Source organism: Muntiacus reevesi, chromosome 6 (genome assembly GCF_963930625.1).
Source record: "Muntiacus reevesi chromosome 6, mMunRee1.1, whole genome shotgun sequence".
Taxonomy (NCBI): Eukaryota; Metazoa; Chordata; class Mammalia; order Artiodactyla; family Cervidae; genus Muntiacus; species Muntiacus reevesi.
This window is the reverse complement of record NC_089254.1, coordinates 5,834,210-5,858,418: the sequence shown is the minus strand read 5'-3', so window position 1 is coordinate 5,858,418 and position 24,209 is coordinate 5,834,210. Positions and strand designations below refer to the sequence as shown.

Below are 24,209 nucleotides of genomic sequence, written 5' to 3'. Positions count from 1 at the left end.
GCAATTTCATCTCTTGTTCCTCTTTCCTAAACCTAGCTTGTACATCTGGAAGTTTCTGTTCCATGTACTGCTGAAGCCTGGCTTGAAGGATTTTGAGCATAACCCTACTAGCATGTGAAATGAGTGCAACTGTTGGTAGTTTGAACACTTTTTGGCATTGTCCTTCTTTGGGATTGGAATGTAAACTGACCTTTTCCAGTCCTGTGGCTCCTGTTGAGTTTTACAAATTTGCTTGTATATTGAGCACAGCACTTTCACAGCATCCTCTTTTAGGATGTGAAATAGTTCAGCCAGAATTCCATCACCTCCACTAGCTTTGTTGTAGTAATGCTTCCTAAGGCCTACTTGATTTCATGCTCCAGGATGCCTGGGTTTTGGTGAGTGACCATATCATCATGGTTATTCAGGTCGTTAAGACCATTTTTATATAGTTCTATGTATTCTTGCTACCTCTTTTTTTTAAAAACAAGTGAAATTAGTTTATTTTAGGAACGCATTTTATTTAATCCAGTATATCAACATACATTATAGCATGAAATCAATGAAAATTATTGATATAATTTGCATCTTTGTTTTTACAGCAAACCTCTAAAATTCTATGTATATTTTATACATAAAAACATCTCAATTTCAACTGGATGTTTTTTCCCTTTGTAAAAAATTTATTTTTAACTGGAGGATAATTGCTTTACAGTATTGCATTGGTTTCCGCCAGAGATCAACATGAGTCCGTCACAGGTATACGTATGCCCACTCCCTGTTGAACCTGGTTCCTACATCCCACCCCATCCCGCCTCTCTAGGTTGTCACCAAGCCCCAGTGAAGGCTCCCTGAATCATAAGGCAAACTCCCACTGGCCGTCTATTTTACACACGGTGGTGTGCATGTCTCCATGCCACTCTCTCCATCTGTCCCATTCTCTCCTTCCCTCACCCCGACCCCGTGCCCATAAGTTTGTTCTCTATATCTGCATCTCCACTGCTGCCCTGAAAGTAGGTCCATCAGTACCATCTTTCTAGATTCCACATACATGCAGTAATACATGATACATGATACTTGCTTTTCTGACTTACTGCACTCTGTATAATAGGCTCTAGGTCCATCCACCTCATCAGCACTGACTCAAATGCATTCCTTTTTAAGACTGAGTAAGAGTTGCTTACATATACATACCACAGCTTCTTTATCCAATCACCTGCTGATGGACATTTAGAATGTGTCCATGTTCTAGCTATTGTAAATAGTGCTGCAATGAACACTGGGGTACATGTGTCTTTTTCAATTTTGGTTTTTTCAGGGTATATGCCCAGTACTGGGATTCTTGGGTCATATGGTAGTTTTTATTCCTAGCTTTTTAAGGAATTTCCATACTGTTTTCCGTAGTGGTTGTATCAATTACATTTCCACCAACAACTGCCACCTCTGCTTAATCTCTTCTGCTTCTGTTAGGTACTTACCATTCCTGTCCTTGTCCCTTATTGAGTCCATCCTTGGATGAAATGTTCCCTTGATATCTCCAATTTTCTTAAAGAGATCGTTAGTCTTTCCTATTCTACTTCTCTGCACTGTTCATGTAAGGAGGTCTTATTTCTCTTTGCTCTTCTCTGGGACTATGCATTCAGCTGGGTGCATCTTTCCCTTAACCTTGCCTTTCATTTCTCTTCTTTCCTCAGCTATTGGTAAAGCCTCCACTTTACCTTCTTGCATTTCATTTTCTTTGGGATGGTTTTGATCATTGCCTCCTGTATGATATTACAAACTTCTGTCCATAGTTCTTCAGGCACTCTGTCTACCAGATCTAATCCCTTGAATCTATTCATCACCTCCACTATATAATCGTAGGGATATGATTTAGGTCAAACTTGAATGACCTAGTCGGTTTCCCTACTTTCTTTAATTTAAACCTGAATTTTTCAATAAGGAGCTCATGATCTGTCATGGCAAAGGAGCCTGCATAACTCAGTGAAGCCATGAGCCAAACCATGCAGAGCTGCCCAAGAAGCCAGTTCATAGTGAAGAGTTCTGACAAAATGTGTTCCTCTGGAGGAGAAAATGGCAAACCACTCCAGGATTCTTGCTGTGAGAACCCCATGAATAGTATGAAAATGCAAAAAGATATGACAGGTGAATACCCCAGGTTGGGAGTAGCCCCCTAATGTGCTACCTGAGAAGAGTTGGGGGCAATTACTAATAGCTCCAGAAATAATGAAGTGGCTGGACAAAAGCAGAAATGATGCTCAGTTGTGGATGTGCCTAGTGGTGAACGCAGAGTCCAATGCTATATAATATTGCACAGGAACCTGAAATGTTAGGTCCATGAATCAAGGTAAATTGGACATGGTCAAACAGGAGATGGCAAAGGTGAACACTGACATCTAAAGGAATCAGTGAACTAAAATGGACAGGAATGGGTGAATTTAATTCAGATTACCATTGTATCTACTTCTACAGGCAAGAATGTTTTATAAGAAACGGAGTAGCCCTCATGTCAACAAAAGAATTCAAAATGCAGTAACTTGGGGGCAATCTCAAATATGACAGAATGATCTTGATTCATTTCCAAGGCAAACCATTCAACATAACAGTAATCCAAGTCTATGCCCCAACCACCGATGCTGAAGAAGCTGAAGTTGAATAGTTCTATGAAGACCTACAAGACGTTCTAGAACTAACACCAAGCAAAGATGCCCTTTTTCATCATAAGGGATTGGAATGCAAAAGTAAGAAGTCAAGAGATACTTAAAATTAACAGGTAAGTTTGGCCTTGGAATACAAAATGAAGCAGGGCAAGGCTAACAGAGTTTTGTCAAGAGAACACACTGGTCATAGGCAACAACCTTTTCCAACTGCACAAGAGATGACTCTACGTGTGGACATCACCAACTGGTCAGTACCAAAATCAGATTGATTATACTGCAGTCAAAGATGGAGAAGCTGTATATATAGGTATCTATCTGTAAAACTGTATATATCTGTAAAACTATCATTTTAAATGAAGGAGACATGAAGAATTTCCTAGACAAACAAAACCTGAAAGCGTTTAATAGCACTAGAAGTCTGAGCTATATATATCAAGTGTACATCTGCAAAACCATATATCTATAAAAGTGTATAATATATATGTTTATATCTTTAAACTACCTTTTTAAAATGCAGACATGAAGAATGTCCTTGACGAACAAAAAATGAACGAGTTTAATACCACTAGAAGTCTGAGCATCTCAGTGCTCTGCCCTGGTGAGTGCACTGTCTTATAAGAAGTGCTAAAGAGAGTCCAACAAGCAAATGGAAAGAGCATTTAAGAGCAACATAAAAAAGTATAAATCTCACAGCAAATACAGAATAATGTAATAGTATAAGGATGAAACATAAATCACTTTTTAAACCAGTACAACAGTTGGAGAAAAAAGTATAAAAAAAAGTAAGTATAAAAATCTATAATTATATGCACAATATAAATGATGCAAATTGTGACATCAGTAACATACCAGGTCAGGGATGAGTATAAGTGCAGACTTTTGTATGCAATTGAAGTTATCAGCTTAAAAGAGACTATTATAACTTAAATATTTATATATAAGCTTAATGGTAACCACAAAGAAAATATCTTTTTAAAAAAGAAAGGAATCAAAGTGTATCAATGCAAAAAACAAAAAAGCATCAAATAACAAAGAAAGACAGCAACACTGGAAGAAAGGAACAAAAGAACTATAAAACATACAGAAAATAATTAAGAAAATGACAATAGTAGGCCCTTACCTATCAATAATAACCATAAATGTAAACTGATTAAACTCTCTAGTAAAAAAACATACCATAGCTTAATGGATAAAACAAGATGATCCAACTACATGCTATCTACAAGAGATTAACTTTAGATTTAACTACACTTCACTGAGAGGCTGAAAGTGAAACATGGAAAAAGATATCCTGCTTTAAATGCACAGGGTATTTATACACACCCAATTTGGTGTGTATAAACACCCAATGCATTTTAATAAATGTATAAAGCAATCACTGACAGATCTGAGCAAGAACAGACATCAATACTATAATAATAGAAGACTTCAATACTCCAATTTGAATAATCAACAGAATGTTCAGGGAGCAAATCACTAAGGAACCATCAGGCATGAACAACACACGAATCAAATGAACTGAACAGATACACAGAATGTTCCACAGAATGTTCCAAGTGAACTTAAGACACACAGAATGCGCCAGAGACTGTTGCAGTGTTAGCAGAAGAACATGTATTCTTCCCAGGTGCAGACAGGCATTCTACAGGATGGGTCACACAACACGTCACTATGAATGCAAAAATACTAGATTCAAACGAAGTTTATCTTCCAACCACAATGAAATGAACCGACAGATCAAAAACAGAAGGAAAATGAAACAATCTACAAATATGTAGGATTTAACACATCCTGAAAAAGAAGAAGGCAAATAAAAAATTATGAGGCAAATAAAATATTATGAGACAAATGTAAACAAAACACAAAATACTAAAATTTATAAGATGCAGCAAAAGCATATTACAAGGTACATTAATGACAATAAAAGCCCACATTAGAAAAAAAGAAAAATATCAAATAAACAACCTAACTTTATATGTGAAGAAACCAGAAAAAGAAAAACAAACGAAACTCAGAGTTAGAAGAAATAAATAAAGAAAAGAAAAAAAATACTAGGGCAGAAAAAAACTACAAAAAAGAAAAACAATAGAACAATGATGAAACCAAGAGCTGTTTTTTAAAAGATAATCTAAAAAGACAAACTATTATCAAGACTAACAATGAAAAAAAGAGAAAACACTTGAATAAATCAAATCAGACATGAAAGGGGACATATTACAACTGATACAACAGAAAGAGAAGAGGTGATAAAGGACTACTGTGAAAAACTATATGCCAACAAATTGAGTAAGTTAGAGTATATGGCAAATTCCTATCAACATACAAAATACAGAGACTGAATTAAAAATTAAAAAAACAAAGATAAACAGATCAATTACAAGAAGACTGAACCAGTTATCAAAAACCTACTAGCTAAAAAACTCTAGGACCAGATGTCTAATACATAAATTCTACCAAATATTTAAAGAATTAATACCAAAACTACTTAAACTTCATTCAAAAAATGGAAGAGTGAACACTTCCAAACTCATTTTGTGAGACCAGTACCACTCTGACACCAAAAGCAAACAAAGACAACAAAATTAAAAATATATATGTAATATTCCTGATTAACACACATATAAGAATCCTCAACTAAACACTAGAAAATCAAATTCAACAACATATTAAAAGGATCATACACCATGACCAAGTGAGATATATCCCTCAGATGTAAGGATGTTTCAGCATACACAAATCAGTCATTAACAGAATGAAAAATAGAAATCATATATTATCACAATAGATGTAGAAAACCATGATTTCACATCCATTCATAATGAAATTTCTCAGTAAAGTAGGAATATTAGGAACTTACTCAAACACAACACTGTAATTAAGTTCATATAACAAAAATTCCACAGCTAGCATCATATTCAAAAGTGAAAAACTTAAAGCTTTTTCTCTAAGAGCAGGACAAAGAAAGGATACCCAGTTTGCCACTTTAATTTCAGAGTACTGAAATTCCTAAGGAGAACAATTAGAAAAGAAAAACAAATAAGAGGCATCTAAATCTGACAGGAAGAAGTAAAATCATCTCTGTTTGCAGATGATGCAGATGACATGTTCATATATGCAAGAAACTCTAAGGACTCCACAAAAAAATCTTAGAATTAGCAAATTCAGTAAAAGCTGCATGATACAAAATCAACAGAAGAAAAGCTGCATTTCTATACATAAGCAAGAAACTATCTAAAAAGGAAATCAAGAAAATAATAACATTTACATGAATACCAAGAAAAATAAAATATTTATAAGCAATATGAAGTAAAAAAAAAATGAGAGACTTGTACATCAAAAGCTATAAAACACTGTTGAGATAATTTTTTTAAATAAATAAATGGAAAGACACCCTACATTCAGATGGAAGAATATTGTTAAAATGTCCAGGATATCTAACGGGATCTAGATGTTCAATGCAAAGTTTCCAAATCCCAATGGCATTTCCCCTCCAAAAGAAAAAACAAACAAAAAAATTCATCTAGAACTACAAAATACACCAAAGAATCAAAGCAACTTTGAGTAAGATAAATAAAGCTGAAAGCATCACATTTCAAATTACTTTACAAAGCTACACTGACCAAAACAATATGATACTGGCATAAAAATAGACATACTGATCAATGAAACAGAATACAGTATTCAGAAATCAACTGGTCTTACACAGAGCATGAGACAATTAAGAATGCACAATGTTGAAAGAATAGTCTTTTCAATAAATGGTGTTGGGCAAATGATTTTCCAGATGAAGAACAAAAGTAGATCTTTATGTTACACCTTTCACAAAAATAAATTCAAAATATATTAAAGATTTAAATGTAAGACATGAAACTAAAATATCTAAGAAAATATTGAGGAAAAAAGTTTGATATTGGGCTTAGCAATGACAACCTGGATATGATACCAAAACACAGGCGAAAAACAGACAAATGGGATTACATGAAACTAAAAAGGAACAAGAAGGCAACCTATGGAATAGGAATATAGCTGTAAACTTTGCATCAGATAAATGGTTAGTTTCCAAAATATATAAGAAAGACATAAAAGCAGCAAAAAATAAATAAATAAAATTATCTGAATTTTAAAATAGGCAAAATAACTGAAGAGACATTTCTACAAAAGAAGACTACAAACAGGCAACAGGTATATGAGAAGATTCTTAAGAGAACTAAATATCAGGGAGATGGAATCAAAACTATAATGCACTTTTCACCTCACACTTGTCAGGACAATTATCAGAAAAACAAAAGACAAGGTGTAGGTAAGGATGTGCAAAAAAGGGAATCCTTACACTTTGTTGGCATAAATATAAACTGATGCAGCCACTACAGAAAACAGAACAGAGATTTCCTAAAAAGTTAAAGACAAAATTACCATATGATCTAGCAATTCAATTTCTGGGTATATATCCAAAGAAATTGAAATCAGGAACATTGTCATATTCACTATTCACAATAGCCAAGACATAGGAGCAAGTTAAAAGTCTATGACTGAACGGATATATAAAATATGTGTCATATACATACAGTGGAATCTTGCATAGTCACAGAACACAAGAAATTCTAAGGACATAGCTGAACTCAACACCACCATGAACTCAATTGTTATAAATGACTTCTACAGACTGATTCATACATCAGGAGAATATACATTCGCCTCAAGCTCAAAGCAAACTTTCACCATGACAGAACACATTCTCCATTACAGCACACACCTTGAATTTATAAGAACAGAAATCATACAATGTCTGCTTTCAGACCACAATGGAATTAAACTACAAGTTAAAGAGGAAATTAAACAACATGCCTCTAATACATGGGTCAAAGAAGTTATCTCAAGGCAAATTTTCAAAAAGTGTTTTGAAAATTGTTAACTTTAACAAAATATTACCAATAACAAAATTTGTGAGATACTAAATAGCATTCATAGATTAAGAAATAGAGAAATAAGATTGCTTTCTGTTCTCAGTGCTGCAAAATTTCACTATTTCAAAGGTAAAGGGAAAACATATCCCAGGTATAAGAAGCGACCTGCAAGGATGGTTTTACAATGGAAATACTAGGTTACATATAAACAGATGCTCTAAGCTGTCTTTTAGGGGGCTAAGTCAGTTAGCTACTCAGCTGTGTCCGCCTCTGCAACCCCCTGGACTGTAGCCCGCCAGGCTCCTCTGCCCATGGAATTTTCCAGGCAAGAGTACTGGAGTGGGTGGCAATTTCCTTCTCCAGGGGATCTTCCTGACCCAGGGACTGAACCTAGGTCCCCTGCATTGCAGGTCGCTTCGTTACCATCTGAGCCGCCAGAAAGCCTTCAGGAGGCTTAGTGAGTACTAATTTAAGAAAGCATTCTCCTGTCAATGTCACTGGGTAAACATAATAAATACTGACCTATGAAATATGTATTACCTATGATTTTCATAGGAAACTGTCACAACCATCACAATGTAAATTATTTTATATCCTAAATATTTTAAAATATTATTTTAAATAAAGTGTTCAGGGTCATCGTGATTCTCAGGTGGCACTAGTGGTAAAGAATCCACCTGCAATATACTGAGACCTGGGTTCAATCCCAGGCTTGTGAAGGTCTCCTAGAGAACGGAATGGGCACCCACTCCAGTATTCTTGGCTGCAGAATTCCACGGACAGTGGAGCCTGGCAGGCTGCAGTCTATCGGGTGGCAAAGAGTCGAACAGGACTGAGTGACTAACACTTTCACTTTCAGGATCACTGAAGAGTAATTTGAAGTAGGAAAATCTGCCGTGTATTTACTGAGCATAAATAATATGTTTAGTATAATGTAAAAGAGAAACTAAACTAAACTGCTGCTGGGAATTACAGCGTAATTTTCATCCTAAGCATAGATACAAGATGGCTGGGTACAGAGCAATAGGAAAACAGTTAAAAAACAGTATAGATCAAATTTATTACTTAGGATGAATAATAGTAACATGGAGATAATTCTATCTGATTATCAGTTATAAATTAATTTGCAATAGCAAATAAGACCTTATAAATGGGAAAACCCAGTTTCCTAATATAATCAGTTAAAAATGCTAAATTTAAAACCATTTCATAAAAACATCAATTTTACTAAATTCTTATTTATTATTTGACGTTATTTGATGAAGCACAGCCGAGAGAAGCTACCCCACACCTTAGGTCAGGGGTGGCGGCCGGGAGGAGCTATCCCACACCCGAGGTCAGGGGCAGCAGCTGCATTTTGCTGGAGCAGCCGTGAAGAGAGACCCCCACATCCAAGATAAGAGAAACCCAAGTAAGATGGTAGGCGCTGAGAGAGGGCATCAGAGGGCAGACACACTAAAACGGTAATCACAGAAAACTAGCCAATCGGATCACAGGACCACAGTCTTGTCTAACTCAATGAAACTAGGCCACGCCGTGTGGGGCCACCCAAGACGGACAGGTCATTGTGGAGAGGTCTGACGGAATGTGATCCACTGGAGAAGGGAATGGCAAGCCACTTCACTATTCTTGCCTTGAGAACCCCATGAACAGTATGAAAAAGCAAAAAGATAGGACACTGAAAGACGAACTCCCCAGGTTGGTAGGTGCCCAATATGCTACTGGAGATCAGTGGAGAAATAATTCCAGAAAGAATAAATGGATGGAGCCAAAGCAAAAACAACACCAGTTGTGGATGTGACTGGTGATAGAAGCAAGGACCGATGCTGTAAAGAGCAATATTGCATAGGAACCTAGAATGTTAGGTCCATGAATCAAGGCAAACTGGAAGTGGTCAAACAGGAGATGACAACAGTGAACATCGACATTCTAGGAATCAGAGAACTAAGACGGACTGGAATGGGTGAATTTAACTCAGATGACCATTATATCTACTAATGTGGATAGGAATCCCTTAGAAGAAATGGAGTAGCCATCATGGTCAACAAAAGAGTCGGAAATGCAGTACTTGGATGCAATCTCAAAAATGAGAGAATGATCTCTCCTCACTTACAAGGCAAACCATTCAATATCACGGTAATCCAAGCCTTTGCCCCGAACAAAACGCTGAAGAAGCTAAGTTGAACGGTTCTATGAAGACCTACAAGACCTTCTAGAACTAACATCCAAAAAAAGATATCCTTTTCATTATAGGAGACTGGAATGCAAAGTAGGAAATCAAGAAACACCTGTAGTAACAGGTAAATTTGGTCTTGGAGTACAGAATGAAGCAGGGCAAAGGCTAATAGAGTTCTGCCAAGAGAACGCATTGGTCATAGCAAATGCCCTCTTCCAACAACACAAGAGAAAACTCTATACATAGACATCACCAGATGGTTGACACCAAAATCAGACTGATTACATTCCTTGCAGCCAAAGATGGAGAAGCTCTATACAGTCAGCAAAAACAAGACTGGGAGCTGACTGTGGCTCAGATACTGAAATCCCTATTGCCAAATTCAGACTGAAATTGAAGAAAGTGGAGAAAACCACTACACCATTTAGGGATGACCTAAATCAAATTCCTTATGACTATACAGTGGAAGTGAGAAATAGATTTAAGGGACTAGATTTGATAGACAGAGTGCCTGATGAACTATGGATGGAGGTTCGTGACACTGTATAGGAGACAGGAATCAAGACCATCCCCCAAGAAAAAGAAATGCAAAGAAGCAAAATGGCTGTCTGAGGAGGCCTTACAAATAGCTGTGAAAAGAGGGGAAGCGAAAAACAAAGGCAAAAAGGAAAGATATACACATTTGAATGCAGAGTTCCAAAAGAATAGCAAGGAGAGATAAGAAAGGCTTCCTCAGCGATCAATGCAAAGAAATAGAGGAAAACAATAGAATGGTAATGACCAGAGATCTCTTCAAGATAATTAGAGATACCAAGGGAACATTTCAGGCAAAGATGGGGACAATAAAGGACAGAAATGGTAGAGACCTAACAGAAGCAGAAGATATTAAGAAAAGGTGGCAAGAATGCACAGAAGAACTGTACAAAAAAGATCTTCACGACCCAGATAGTCACAACGGTGTGATCACTCACCTAGAGCCAGACATCCTGGAATGTGAAGTCAAGTGGGCCTTAGGAAGCATCACTATGAACAAAGCTAATGGAGGTGATGGAATTCCAGTTGAGCTGTTTCAAATCCTGAAAGATGATGCTGTGAAAGTGCTTCACTCAATATGCCAGCAAATTTGGAAAACTCAGCAGTGGCCACAAGACTGGAAAAGGTCAGTTTTCAATCCAATCCCAAAGAAAGGCAATGCCAAAGAATGCTCAAACTGCTGCACAATTGCACTCATCTCACACGCTAGTAAAGTAATGCTCAAAATTCTCCAAGCCAGGCTTCAGCGATATGTGAACTGTGAAATTCCTGATGTTCAAGCTGGTTTTAGAAAAGGCAGAGGAACCAGAGAACAAATTGCTAACATCCGCTGGATCATCAAAAAAGCAAGAGAGTTCCAGAAAAACATCTATTTCTGCTTTATTGACTATGCTAAAGCCTTTGACTACGTGGATCACAATAAACTGTGGAAAATTCTGAAGGAGATGGGAATACCAGACCACCACCAGACCTGCCTCTTGAGAAACCTATATGCAGGTTAGGAAGCAACAGTTAGAACTGGACATGGAACAACACACTGGTTCCAAATAGGAAAAGGAGTACATCAAGGCTGTATATTGTCACCCTACTTATTTAACCTATATGCAGAGTACATCATGAGAAACGCTGGGTTGGAGGAAGCACAGGCTAGAACCAAGATGGCCGAGAGAAATATCGATAACCTCAGATATGCAGACGACACCACCCTGATGGCAGAAAGTGAAGAACTAAAGAGTCTCTTCATGAAAGTGAAAGAGGAGACTGAAAAAGTTGGCTTAAATCTCAACATTCAGAAAACTAAGATCATGGCATCCAGTCCCATCACTTCATGCAAATAGATGGGGAAACAGTAGACACAGTGGCTGACTTTATTTTTCTGGGCTCCAAAATCACTGCAGATGGTGATTGCAGCCATGAAATTAAAAGACACTTGCTTCTTGGAAGGAAAGTTATGAACAACTGAGACAGCATATTATAAAGCAGAGACATTACTGCCAACAAAGCTCTGTCAAGTCAAGTCTATGGTTTTTCAGGGGTCATGTATGAATGTGAGAGTTGGACTATAAAGAAAGCTGAGCGCCGAAAAATTGATGCTTTTGAACTGTGGTGTTGGAGAAGACTCTTGAGAGTCCCTTGGACTGCAAGGACATTAACCCAGTCCATCCTAAAGGAGATCAGTCCTGGGTGTTCATTGGAAGGACTGATGTTGAAGCTGAAACTCCTACTTTGGCCACCTGATGTGAAGAGCTGACTCATTGGAAAAGACCCTGATGCTGGGAGGGATTGGGGGCAGGAGGAGAAGGGGACGACAGACGATGAGATGGTTGGGTGGCATCACCAACTCAATGGACATGGGTTTGGGTGGACTCTGGGAGTTGGTGATGGACAGGGAGGCCTTGCGTGCTGCAAGTTCATGGGGTCACAAAGAGGTGGACATGACTGAGCGACTGAACTGAACTGAACTGATGAAGTTTTATTTTTATTGTTGAATTAGCTAAGAATGTGTTTTGAGGGTAGTGGTGATATGTTTTATAAATAGCTAAAATGCTTACTTACATACTGGGCATGTTTTCTTTTTTCTCACCTCACATAACATACCTTAGATAGTCTTTTGGAAGATTCACAACTATGGTCTGCACATGGCTTGGGTCCTTTTTCAGTGTCTAGAGATGAAACTGAGAAAATAAATTATATTTTATCATGGTTCTAAAGTACTATATCACAATATTTAAATTGGCTTTTGAAATATAAAACAGGCCATGTGCCTAATATTTCTATTTCAGTAAAAACTAAAGCAATTTTCCAAATGTTAAATCACTCTTTTTAAGTAAAAATCTAAGGTAATAATGTGTTTTATGTAAGTTAGAAAAACCTCAGCACTGCAGTAAACTTAAGAATTAATCAACTAATTTGATAGTATTTAGAAATTCATTTCATACAATTTTTGACAATGAAATTATTTTATCTTTTGTACCATATAATGTATGTATGTATTTATTTTACCTTTTGTACCATATATGTGGGTATATGTATGTAGAAATGTATTTATTCATTCAATAGTCTACTTAACTCTACCCATATAATACTGTGTATATCATCTGACTGACTCAATTCTTAATCTCTACAAAGAGATACATCATTATAATACTGGAAAATGAAAGAGGCTTAACTACAGTAGTAGCCATGGTAACTAAAATGATGGACATGTTCATACATGAGTGCATTCGTGTATCTATCTATTCAGTAGGTAGTTATCAAGAGACTGTTATTAAGAGTTATTCTAGGAGCCTCAAATATATAAGTGATCAAAATCTACAAACTCCCTGAATTTTGGAAATTACATTCTAATGCATAAAATTAGAATAAAGAATGATACATACAAACAATAAACAATAATCATAAGAGAAACATTTTGTGTTGTAGGATGATAAATACAAGAAAAGAAAGAGCAAGGAAAGAATTCTATAGCCTACGAAACTGCCCTTCAAGAGTGAGAGAGAAATTAAAAATTCCTTAAATAAGACGAGCTGAGGGAGTTTGTGGCTGCTAGACCTGCCAGCGAGAACCACTCAGGAAAGTCCTACAGTGAAATGAGAAAGCACTAGACAGTGACGTGAAGCTGTGTGAAGAGAGACAAAGACCTCAAAAAAGGTAAGCTCATGGACAAGGGTAAAAGTCACCATTATTGGATTCAGACAGGATTGTATTTATACAGCAATCTTATATATGTAATTTAAGAGTCTAATATACCTAACAAAAAAACAGTCTAAAAGCTAGTATTATTGTAACTTTGGTTTGTAACTCCATGTTTTGTTTTATATAATTTGAGAGACTAATTCATTTAAAATAATTATTAATTTATATTTTGGGGCACACAATTTATAAAATAGTAATTCTATGTCATCAGCAACTGAAAAGAGTGGGACTACAGCTCTTAAAGGACATTTTTCACATATAGTATAGAAGCTAGGTTTGTGTAATTCATACTAGAGTGTTGTAAAATTAAGAATGTTAAATGTAATTCCCACAGAACAACAAAGAAAAATCACTACAGAATATACACAAAAAGAAATGAGAAAGATTTCACATTTAACTACAAAAAAGTCAACTAGACAAAAAAGACTGTAATGAAGAAATGAAAAATAAAAGCAAAAACAAAGTATCAAAATGGCATAGGTAAATCCTGCATTATCAATAATCAATTTAAAAGTAAATGGGTTAAATTCTCAAATCAAATGATAAAGATTTAAGAATGAATAAAAAACATAATCCAATTAGATAATGTCTCACTTAAAGAGTTGCTATACTCATGAGAGACAGAATAGACTTAAAATCAAGAAAGGGTATAAGAGACAAATAAAGATACTATATATTTATAAAAGATTTAACACAGCAAGAATATGTAACAATTATAAACACTTACATATATATCAGACCATGAACATTTTTGGAGTAAAAATTAACAGAATTCAAAAGAGAAGTGCACATGTCTACAATAATATTTGGAGACTTCAATATCTCACAATAAAGGACAGAAGAGTCAGAAAGAAGATAACTTTGGAAATATACGTTATTAATAACACAGTAATAACCCAACACTGGATGACTGTAGTGCTGGATTCTAACAACAGTCAGAAGAACTGATACCAGTCCTCTCAAACATTTCTGAAAAGGTGAAGAGGAGATAACACTTCTAAACTCATCTTTAAAGGCCAGCATTACCTGAACACAAAAGCCAGACAAAGACACTGTAAGAACAGAAAACTACAGATCATAATCCTAATTAACACTGATGCAAAACTCCTCAACAAAAGACTAACAAATCAAATTCAGGTGCTTATTAACAGGATTATATACCATTAGTAAGTTGGATTTATTGCTGGAATTCAAGAACAGGTCAACGTAAAAAATTAATCATTGTTACATACCACATGAAGAGTGAAGGGGAAAAATCCACAGGAACATCACATTTGATGCAGAAAAGGCATTTTACAAAGATCAATACAATTTCATGAAGAAAAAGGCTAAAAAAGACATGAATAGGAGGAAAATAACGGAGCATAATAAAACCATATATAAAAATCCATAGCAAACATCACATTGATAAGCAAAAGACTAAAAACGTCACCTCTACAATGAGGAACAAGCAAGAAGGTGCACATTTGCCATTATATCTCAAGACAGTAATGGAAGTTCTAGCCAGTGTATTGCAGCAAGAAAATGAAATAAGAAGTATCCAAATTGGAAAAGAAGTAGGAAAATTATTTCTATTCACAGAAGATATGATCTCATATGTAGACATTTAAAGTTTCCAAAAATAAAACTGTAAGAATAAATAAATGCAGCAAAGTTGCACAATACAAAGTCAACATGCAAATCAGTTGCATTTCTATATACTACAGTGAATACCTTTTTGGTGCTATTACAAATGGAATCACTATTATATTTAGAATAGCATCAAAAAGAATAAAATAAAATACTTAGGAATTAACTAAACCAAGGGGATGAAAGATTTATATCATGAAAACTGCAAAGCATTGTTAAAAGTGAAAGAAGATATAAGTGAATACAAATGCATCCAATGTTCATAGATTGGAAAATATAATACTGCTAAAATGTCAATACCAGACAAAATTTATAGACTTGGTGCAATCAATATCAAAATCCCAACTACATTTTTTGCAGAAACAGAAAAATCCAATTTAAAATTCATGTGGAATCACAGGGGACTTCATATAGCCAAAACCCCTGGAGAAGACTAAAGCTAGAAATCACAATTCCTGATTTTCATAGTTTACTACAAAGCTGTAGTAACCAAGACAGTGCGTCATTGGCATAAAGACAGAAATATATACTAATGGAATAGACAACACAGAAATAAGCTCTTACATAGTGGTCAAGTGATTTCTGAGAAGGTGTCAAGACTATTCAGTGGGGAAATGACAGTCTTTTAATAAATGGTGCTAGGAAAACTGGATATCCACATGCAAAAGAATGATTTTGGATCCTTACCTAACAGCCTATATACAAATTAACTCAAAATGGATTAAAGGTCTAAATATAAGAGCCAAAACTATGAAGTTCTTAGAAGAAAACTTATGGCAAAAGTTTAACTGGACTTGGCAATGATTTCTTTGATATGTTATCAAGGGTACAAGCAATAAAAGAAAAAACAGACAAAAATTTGAAAAAAGTATCATGTGTATCAAAACACAGTTTGTCAAAAGGCAACCTACAGAATGTGAGAAAATATTTGCAAACTGCATATCTGCTATGGGATAAAGATAAAGAATATTTGGAGAATTCCTAAAACTCAAAATCAAAAAACCAAACCACCAGATTTAAAAAATGGGCAATGAACGTGAATAGACATTTCCCCAAATAAGATGTACAAATGGCCCATAAGCTCAGAAAAAGATGTTTAACAAAATCAATTACTAGGGATATGCAAATCAAAACTATAATGAGACATTATCACATACCCATTAGGATGAATACTATGAAAACAAAAGAAAATAAGCTGGTGAAGATGTGGTGAACTGGAATTCCTGTACACTGTTAATGGGAATGTAAAATGTTGCAGCCACTGCAGAAAACAGTGCAGCAGTTCCTCAAGAAAAAAATTATTATTATGACCTAGGAAATACACCATGCAGTATATATCCAAAAAAAGAACTGAATGTGGGGTCTCAAAGAGATACGTATTGACCCATAAGCAGCATTATCCACAACAGTAAACTGTGAAAACAACCCAAGTGGCCATCGGTGCATCCATGGAGAAGCAAAATGTATATATACAGAACGAGATATTATTAGATCTCAAAGAGGAAGGAAATCCTGCCATACGTTACAACATGGATGAAATCTGAGGACCCGTTGCTAAGTGAAATAAGCCAGGAACAAAAAGAAAACTACTGTACGATTACACTTACATGAGAATTCAGTTAAAATCACATAAATAAGATAGTAGAATGGTAGATGCTAGGGGATGCCGTGATATTAGCAGCTTATTGTGTAACAGAAATAGAATATCAGCTTTCCAAGCTGAAAGTGTTTTGGAGACAAATAATGAAAACAAATACGCATGAATGAATTCAGTACAACTTAACTGTATACTTGAAATGGTTAAGATTAATTTTATGTTATATGTATTGTACCACAATAAGAAAATGAAAAAATAAATAAATAAAAGAATTAAATCAGACTTCTCTTCAGAAACCACGCAAACAAGAAGAGAATAGTGTGAATGATTTTAAACACAGTGTTGAAAGGGGGGAGAAAAAGGCCACCAAACTAGAATACTGGATTCCATGAAATTATTCTTTAAAACTGAAGTTAAAAACAAAGACTTCCCCAGAAAAACAAAAATTGTCACCAGAATCCCAGTCTTGCAAGAGACATTAAAAGAAGCTCTTCATAAAGAAGAAAAGTAATATGTACCTAAAACTCAGACCTTCCCTGGAGGTACATGGTTAAGATTCTATGCTTCCAACACAGGGAGCATGGGTTCAGTCTCTGCTCTGAGAAGCTTTCACACGCCTTGAAGCACCACAGCCATGGAGGCTGCAGGCCACAACTGCAGAAGCCCATGCACTGACAGCCTGCGGTCTGCAGCATGGAAACCGCCACAGTGAAAAGCACCCCATTCTGAATTCTGCAACGAGAGAGAGTCTGTGCACACCCGAGAAGACCCAACACAGCCAGTGATAATCATAACGAACCAAAATAATTTTTTAAACAGACCACCAGCCCAGGTGGGAGGCATGAGTCAAGTGCTCGGGCCTGTTGGGCTGGGAAGATCCAGAGGAATCGGGTGGAGAGGGAGGTGGGATGGGAGACCGGGATGGGGAATACGTGTAACTCTATGGCTGATTCACATCAATGTATGACAAAACCCCCTGAAAAATAAAAAAAAAAATAATTAAAAAATAAAAATATAGGAAGCACATAAGAAAAGGAATAAAAGAAGGTAATATAAATATTTTTCTTATTTTTAATTGATTTGACAATAGCTTGTTCAAAATAATAATGTTAACAATGTACTAACTGACTAAAATTTATGGATGAGTAAAACAAATTACTACATTTTTATAAGGGAAGAGAGGACAAACTTTGCAATTCTATTGTAAAGTGACTGTGGTGGTGGTTTAGTCACTAAGTCACATGTCTGATTCTTGTGACCCCATGGACAGTAGTCTGCCAGGCTCCTCTCTCCATGGGATTCTCCAGGTAAGCATACTGAAGTGGGTTGCCATTTCCTTCTCCAGGGGATTTTCCTGACCCAGGAATTGAACCCAGGTCTGCTGCACTGCAGGCAGATTCTTTACCAACTGAGCTACAAGGGAAGCCTTAAAAGTGATTGTATTACCTATGAAATGGTACAGCATTATTTGAAAGTAGACTTGTATTAGTTGTAAAAGTCTACAACAAACTATAGGGCAACCACCTAGAGTAAAAATAAATTATAATTGATATGCTAAGAGAAACAAATGGAATCATATAAATGCTTAATCAAAACCAGAAAAGGCAGAAAAAGACAAAAAAGAAACAAATGGGCAACAAATACAGAACAGCAATGAATGTGGTAAACATTAATCTCACTCCATCAATAAAAATTTTTAAGTCAATGGTTTAAAATCACCAATTAAAAGACAGAGTGTCAGAATGAATTTTTTAAAGACCTAATTATATCTTGTCTACAAGAGACCTGCTTTATACACAGAGATAATGATAGACTAAAAGTAAAGAGGTGTAGAAAAATATATCATGCTAACACAAATCAAAAGAAGCTGGAACAGCAATATTTACTTTTGACAAAAAAGACATCAGGGATAGAAAAATTATCACAGAAAAATGTCATTATGTAACAGTAAAGGAGTCAATTTTCCAAGAAGACATAACAGGCTTTAATGTGTATGAGCCTAAAACACATTGTGTATATTCATGAGATTAAAACTCTAAGGAGAAAGAACAACCCACAAATATGCATGGAAACATCAATATGTATCAGTAACTGACAACTCTAAAAAGCAAAAAAAAATCAGTAAGGACACAGTTGACCTGAAGAGCACAATCAATCAACTAGACCCAACTGATAATTACAGAATATTTCATCCAGCTATAAAAGTTCTTTTTAAGTTCACATGGAATATTCACCATGGCATACCACATTCTGGGCCTTTAAAGATACTTTGAAGATTTTTTAAAAGTAAAAATTATACAATGTATGCTCTCAGACTACAATGAATTAAACTAGAAATCCAACAGAAAGATACCTGGAATGTCCCAAAACAAATGGACATTAAATAACAGACTACTATGTAACACACAAGTAAAGACATCTCAAGAGAAATCTGAAAATATTTTGAAGTAAATGAAAGCGAAAATACCACTTACCAAAATTTTCAGGATTCAGTAAAAGCAGTGTTTAGAGAAAAATTTAGTGCCAAATTAAAAAATTAGAAAAGAAGAAAAACAAAATCAATACTTAAAGCTTCTACTTTTAGGAAAATAAAAAAGGACAACTTCAACAGGAGAAAAGAGAAGAAGGAAAATATAAAAACTATAACAGAAATGAATAAAACTAAAAATAAGAAATGAGCAGAGAAAATAAATGAAATCAAAACTAGCTGAAGAAAGAACAGAGAAGATGAGATTTAAATAAAATAGAGCATAGAAAAAAAAAGAAAATGAAAACTGGTTCTTTGAAAAGGTCAACAAAATTGACAAACACCTAGACAAAGAAAAAACAAGAAATGAAAAGTAGAAGACATTATTATCTAACTTTCATAAATAAAAAGGATTGTAAGAATATTATGCACATTTGTATGCCAAAAATTATTAAGAGATAGCCTAGATGAAACAGATGAAAATATAAATTATCTAAACTGACCCAAGAAGAAACAAAATATGAGCAGGCATATAACAAAGAGATCAAATCAGTAACTGATGATCTTCCAATGAAGAACACCCTGGACCCAATCACTTGAGTGGTGGGACATGATTAATTAATTAAACCACAATACAAGATTCATTAAAAATAAATAAATAAATTTCTATACACTAGTGGTGAGCAATGTAAAAAAGAAAATTATTGCACTTGAATAGCTTCAAAGCAATAAATATACATAGTAATAACTTTATCAAAAGGTGCAGGACTTATACACTGAACAGTATAAAGCATTGCTGATAGAAATTAAATAAGTCTGCTATGGTCTAAACATTTTATGTCCTCTCCCATTCACTTGTTAAAAATCCTAATGTACATTATGATGGTATTAAGAGACAGAGTTTGCAGGAGATGCTTAAGTCATAAGAATAGAGCCTCAATGAAATCATTAGACCTTCTAATATGTGAGGACATAATGAAAATCTGTAACTCTCAAGAGGGTTCCTGCCAAACATGGTGGCACTGTGACCTCAGAATTATAGCTTCCAGAAATGTGAAAAATAAATTTCCATTGTTTATAAGCTACCTGGTTTATGGTATTTGTTACAGCAGCCCAATAGACTAAGACAAAGTCCTAAACAAATGCAAAGATATCCTGTGTTCATGGACTCAAAGACAATATTGTTATGCAAGTAATACTGGTTAAAGACATCTATAGATTCAATATCTATCACAATGCCTACCAAAATCCCTATCTCAACCCAATGAACTTGTTTGGCAGGAATGGAAAACCAAGTGTGAAAAAACATATGGAACTGCAACTGACTTCAAATAGCCAAAACACTGTTGAAAAGGAAAGACAAAATGTAAGAACTGCCACTTCCCAATTTCAAATATTACTACAACAAAGTCTCTATCAAAATGTTATGATTAAAAGAGTGTGGTACTGGCACAAGGACAGGCAGAGTCCAGAAATAAACCCACATATATCTGTGGCTAAGTAACTTTCAACAAGGGTACCATGACAATTTAATGAGGAAAAAAAGTCTCTTCAAAATTGGTATTGGGACAACTGCACATCCACATTCAAATGTGTGAGGTTGGACCTATATTTCACAGTATATACAAAAATTAACTCAAAATGAATCTGAAGCAAACTTCAAAATTCTTTGAAAGAAACAAATTGAGTACACATAAAGCAAAATGAACTCAAATAAAAAACCTAATATACCTCAAAGAACTAAAAAAAAAAGAAAATCTCACTAATGCCAACATTATTAGAAGGAGACGATAGATTAGAGCAGAAATAAATGAAATAGAGATAGAAAAATAGAAATGATTAACAAAACCAAAACTTGGTTTTTGAAAAGATTAGCAAAACTGACAATGTTTAGCTAGGATAAGAAATAAAGGAGGACCCAATTAAGTGAAATTATAAATTAAAGAGGAGACATTACTCCGATACCATAGAAACACAAAGGAGCCAGAGAGACTTCTATGAGTAACTACACACCTAAAACTGAACAACTTAGAAGAAACTGGTAAATTCCCAGAAACTGAAATCTACCAGGACTGAATCATAAATAAACAGAAACTTTTTGACAGATCAACAGTAATTAGAGATAGAATCAGTAACCAAACCCCCCACCCCACCCCAAAACTCCAGAACCAGATGGCTTCACTGGGGAATTGCATCAAATATTTGAAGAACTAATGTTAATCTTTCCCAAACTTCCAAAAATTGAAGAGGAGGTCACATGCTTAAATGATTTTACAAGGCCTGATACCAAATCCACATAAGAACATTAACAGAAAAAAAAAAAAGAAAGAAAAAAAAACCTACAGACCAATATTCATGATGAATATAGATGGAAAAATTCTCAACAAACTAGTACCAAGCCAAAATGAATAGCAGGTTAAAAAAATCAAATAACATGAGCAAGTACAATTCATCTCTGAGATGCAAGAAGTTTCAACATATGTAAATAAATAAATGTGATTCATTACATTAACAGAATGAAAAAATTAAAATCATACAGTCATCTCAATATATGCAAGAACGTATCTGACAAAATCCAACATCTATTCAAAATAAAAAAATCTCAAAATTGGATACAGAAGGAACATACCTCAACATAATAATGGCCACATATAGCAAGTCCACAGCTAACCTCATGCTCAATATGAAAGGTTGAAAGATTTTCTTCAAAAATCAAGAATAGGAACAAGAAAAGAATGCCCATTGTCATTAACCCTATAATAACAGAACTGGAAGTCCTAGCTAGTTCAGTTCAGCTCAGGTCAATTGCTCAGTCGTGTCCAACTCTTTGCAACCCCGTGAATCACAGCACACCGGGCCTCCCTGTCCATCACCAACTACTAGTTAGGCACGGTAAATAAAAGACACCTGAATCAAATAAGAAGTGAAACTGGCTTTGTCTGCATATGACTAAAGACTGCATCAAAAACTGTTATACTTTTTAAGAGAATTAGGGGAGAAGAAAATGGCAACTCAGTATGGCAACCCACTCCAGTAGTCTTGCCTGGAAAAGTCCATGGACAGAGGAGCCTAGTGGGCTGCAGTCCATGGGGTTACATGACTGAGGAGGGTGGAGGGAGAATAAAATTTAAAAAGAATTTGTACACATTTCAGGATGTAAAATTAATACCCAAAATTGGTATAATTTCTATTTAATAACAAATTATCTGAAAAGAAATAAAGAAAACAATCCTATTTACAATACCATAAAAAAATATGTAGGATTATATTTAAACAAGGAGGCAAAAGATCCATGCAATGGAAACTGTAAGACAATGACGAAGGACATTGAAGAAGACACAAATAAGTAAGGCTATCTTACGTTCATAAATTGAATGGAATTAATATTGTTAGTACAGCCATACAACTCAAAGCAATCTGTGGATTCAATGCAATCTCTACTAAAATTCCAATGTATTTTTTAACAGAAATAGAAAAAAATTCTGAAATTTGTATAGAATCACAAAACACCCCAAGTAACAGATAATGCAGTCCTAAGAAACACAAGCTGGAAGTATCACACTTCTAATTTCAAACTATACTACAAAACTGTAGTTGTCAAAACAATATGGTACTGGCATAAAAACAGACACACAGTCCCATGGAACAGAACTGATGGTTCAGGAAATAAACCTATGCATGTAAGGTCAACTAATATTTGACAAGAAAGTCAAGAATACTTAGCTGAGAACAGGTACTCTACACAACAAACAATACTGGGAAAACTGGATATTCACATGCAAAAGAATGAAACTATACTCCTATCTTATACCACTCACAATAATTAGCTCAAAAAGGATTAAAGACTTAAATGTAAACCTAAACCATAAAACTCCGAGGAGAAAACACAGGGGAAAAGTTCCTCGACAGTGGTGTTAGAAATGACTTTATGAATATGACAACAAATCACAAACAATGAAAAAGAAATACACAAATGAGACTACATACAACTAAAAAAGGCTTCTTCAGAGCAAAAGAAACAATCAACAAACTGAAAAAACAACCTAGAGAATTGTATAAAATATTTGATAATCCCATAAATTTGGTAAGACAAGAATATTCAAAATATATAGAAAACTCATACATTTCAAAAGCAAAAAATAATAATAATAATAATAATAACCCAATTAAAAATTGAAAACAACCTGAACAATTTTTTCTAAGAAGGGATTCAAATGGCCAACAGATAAGTGAAAAGGTGCTCAAAATCACAAATTATCAGGGAAATGAAAGTCAAAGCCATGACAGATTATCCACACCTGTTAGAATGATTATTATCTAAGAGATAAGTGTTGGCAAGGATGTGGAGAAAAGGGAATTCTTGTACACCATTAGTGGGAATATAAACTGGTATAATTACTAAGGAAAATAGTAAGAAGGTTCTTCAAAAATTAAAAAAAAAAAAAAAAGAACTACCATATGATCCAGAAATTCCAGTTCTGGATATAATCTGATACAATCTGAAGGAAATGAAATCACTATCTCGTAGCTATCTGTACTCTCCTGTTCACTGCAGCACTGTTCACCATGCTTAAGGCAGAGAAATCACCTGGGAGCACATCAAGAGATGAATGCATAAACAAAATGTGGTACACACATAAAACAGGAATGTTATTCAATCATGAAAAATGAAGGACTTTCCGCCATGTGTAACAACATAGATAAAACTTAACGGCATCTGTGAAACAAGTCAGACAGAGAAAGACAAATCCTATATGATTTCACACGTAGAACCTGCAAAAAACTGAACTTAGAAAAAGAGGACACACGGTGACTGCCAGGGGCGGAGGATGAGGGAAACGAATGGAAGAGGACAAAGAATGCAAACAAGCTCAGGGATGGGATGTAAAGTATCCTACCCCCACCTTTTTGGCACAAAGGACCACTTTTGTGGGAGACAATTTTTCCACAGATGCAGGTGAGGATGGTTCCAGTGGTAATGCGAGTGATGGAGAGCAGCTGATGAAGCTTCCTCACTCACCCACCACTCACTTCCTGCTGTGCAGACTGTCTCCTAACAAGCCAAGGG

General features: G+C 35.2%; 1 protein-coding gene across 2 annotated transcripts in view; it reads right to left on the bottom strand.

Annotated features, from left to right (window-relative positions):
* ZPBP (zona pellucida binding protein) overlaps nucleotides 1–24,209 on the bottom strand; it is a 114,725-nt gene that overhangs the window by 47,428 nt on the left and 43,088 nt on the right. For both annotated transcript variants that reach the window (XM_065939718.1, XM_065939719.1), the window contains exon 6: nucleotides 12,351–12,427. In XM_065939718.1, coding sequence (XP_065795790.1) covers nucleotides 12,351–12,427 — 77 coding nt within the window. The remainder of the gene's footprint in view (nucleotides 1–12,350; nucleotides 12,428–24,209) is intronic.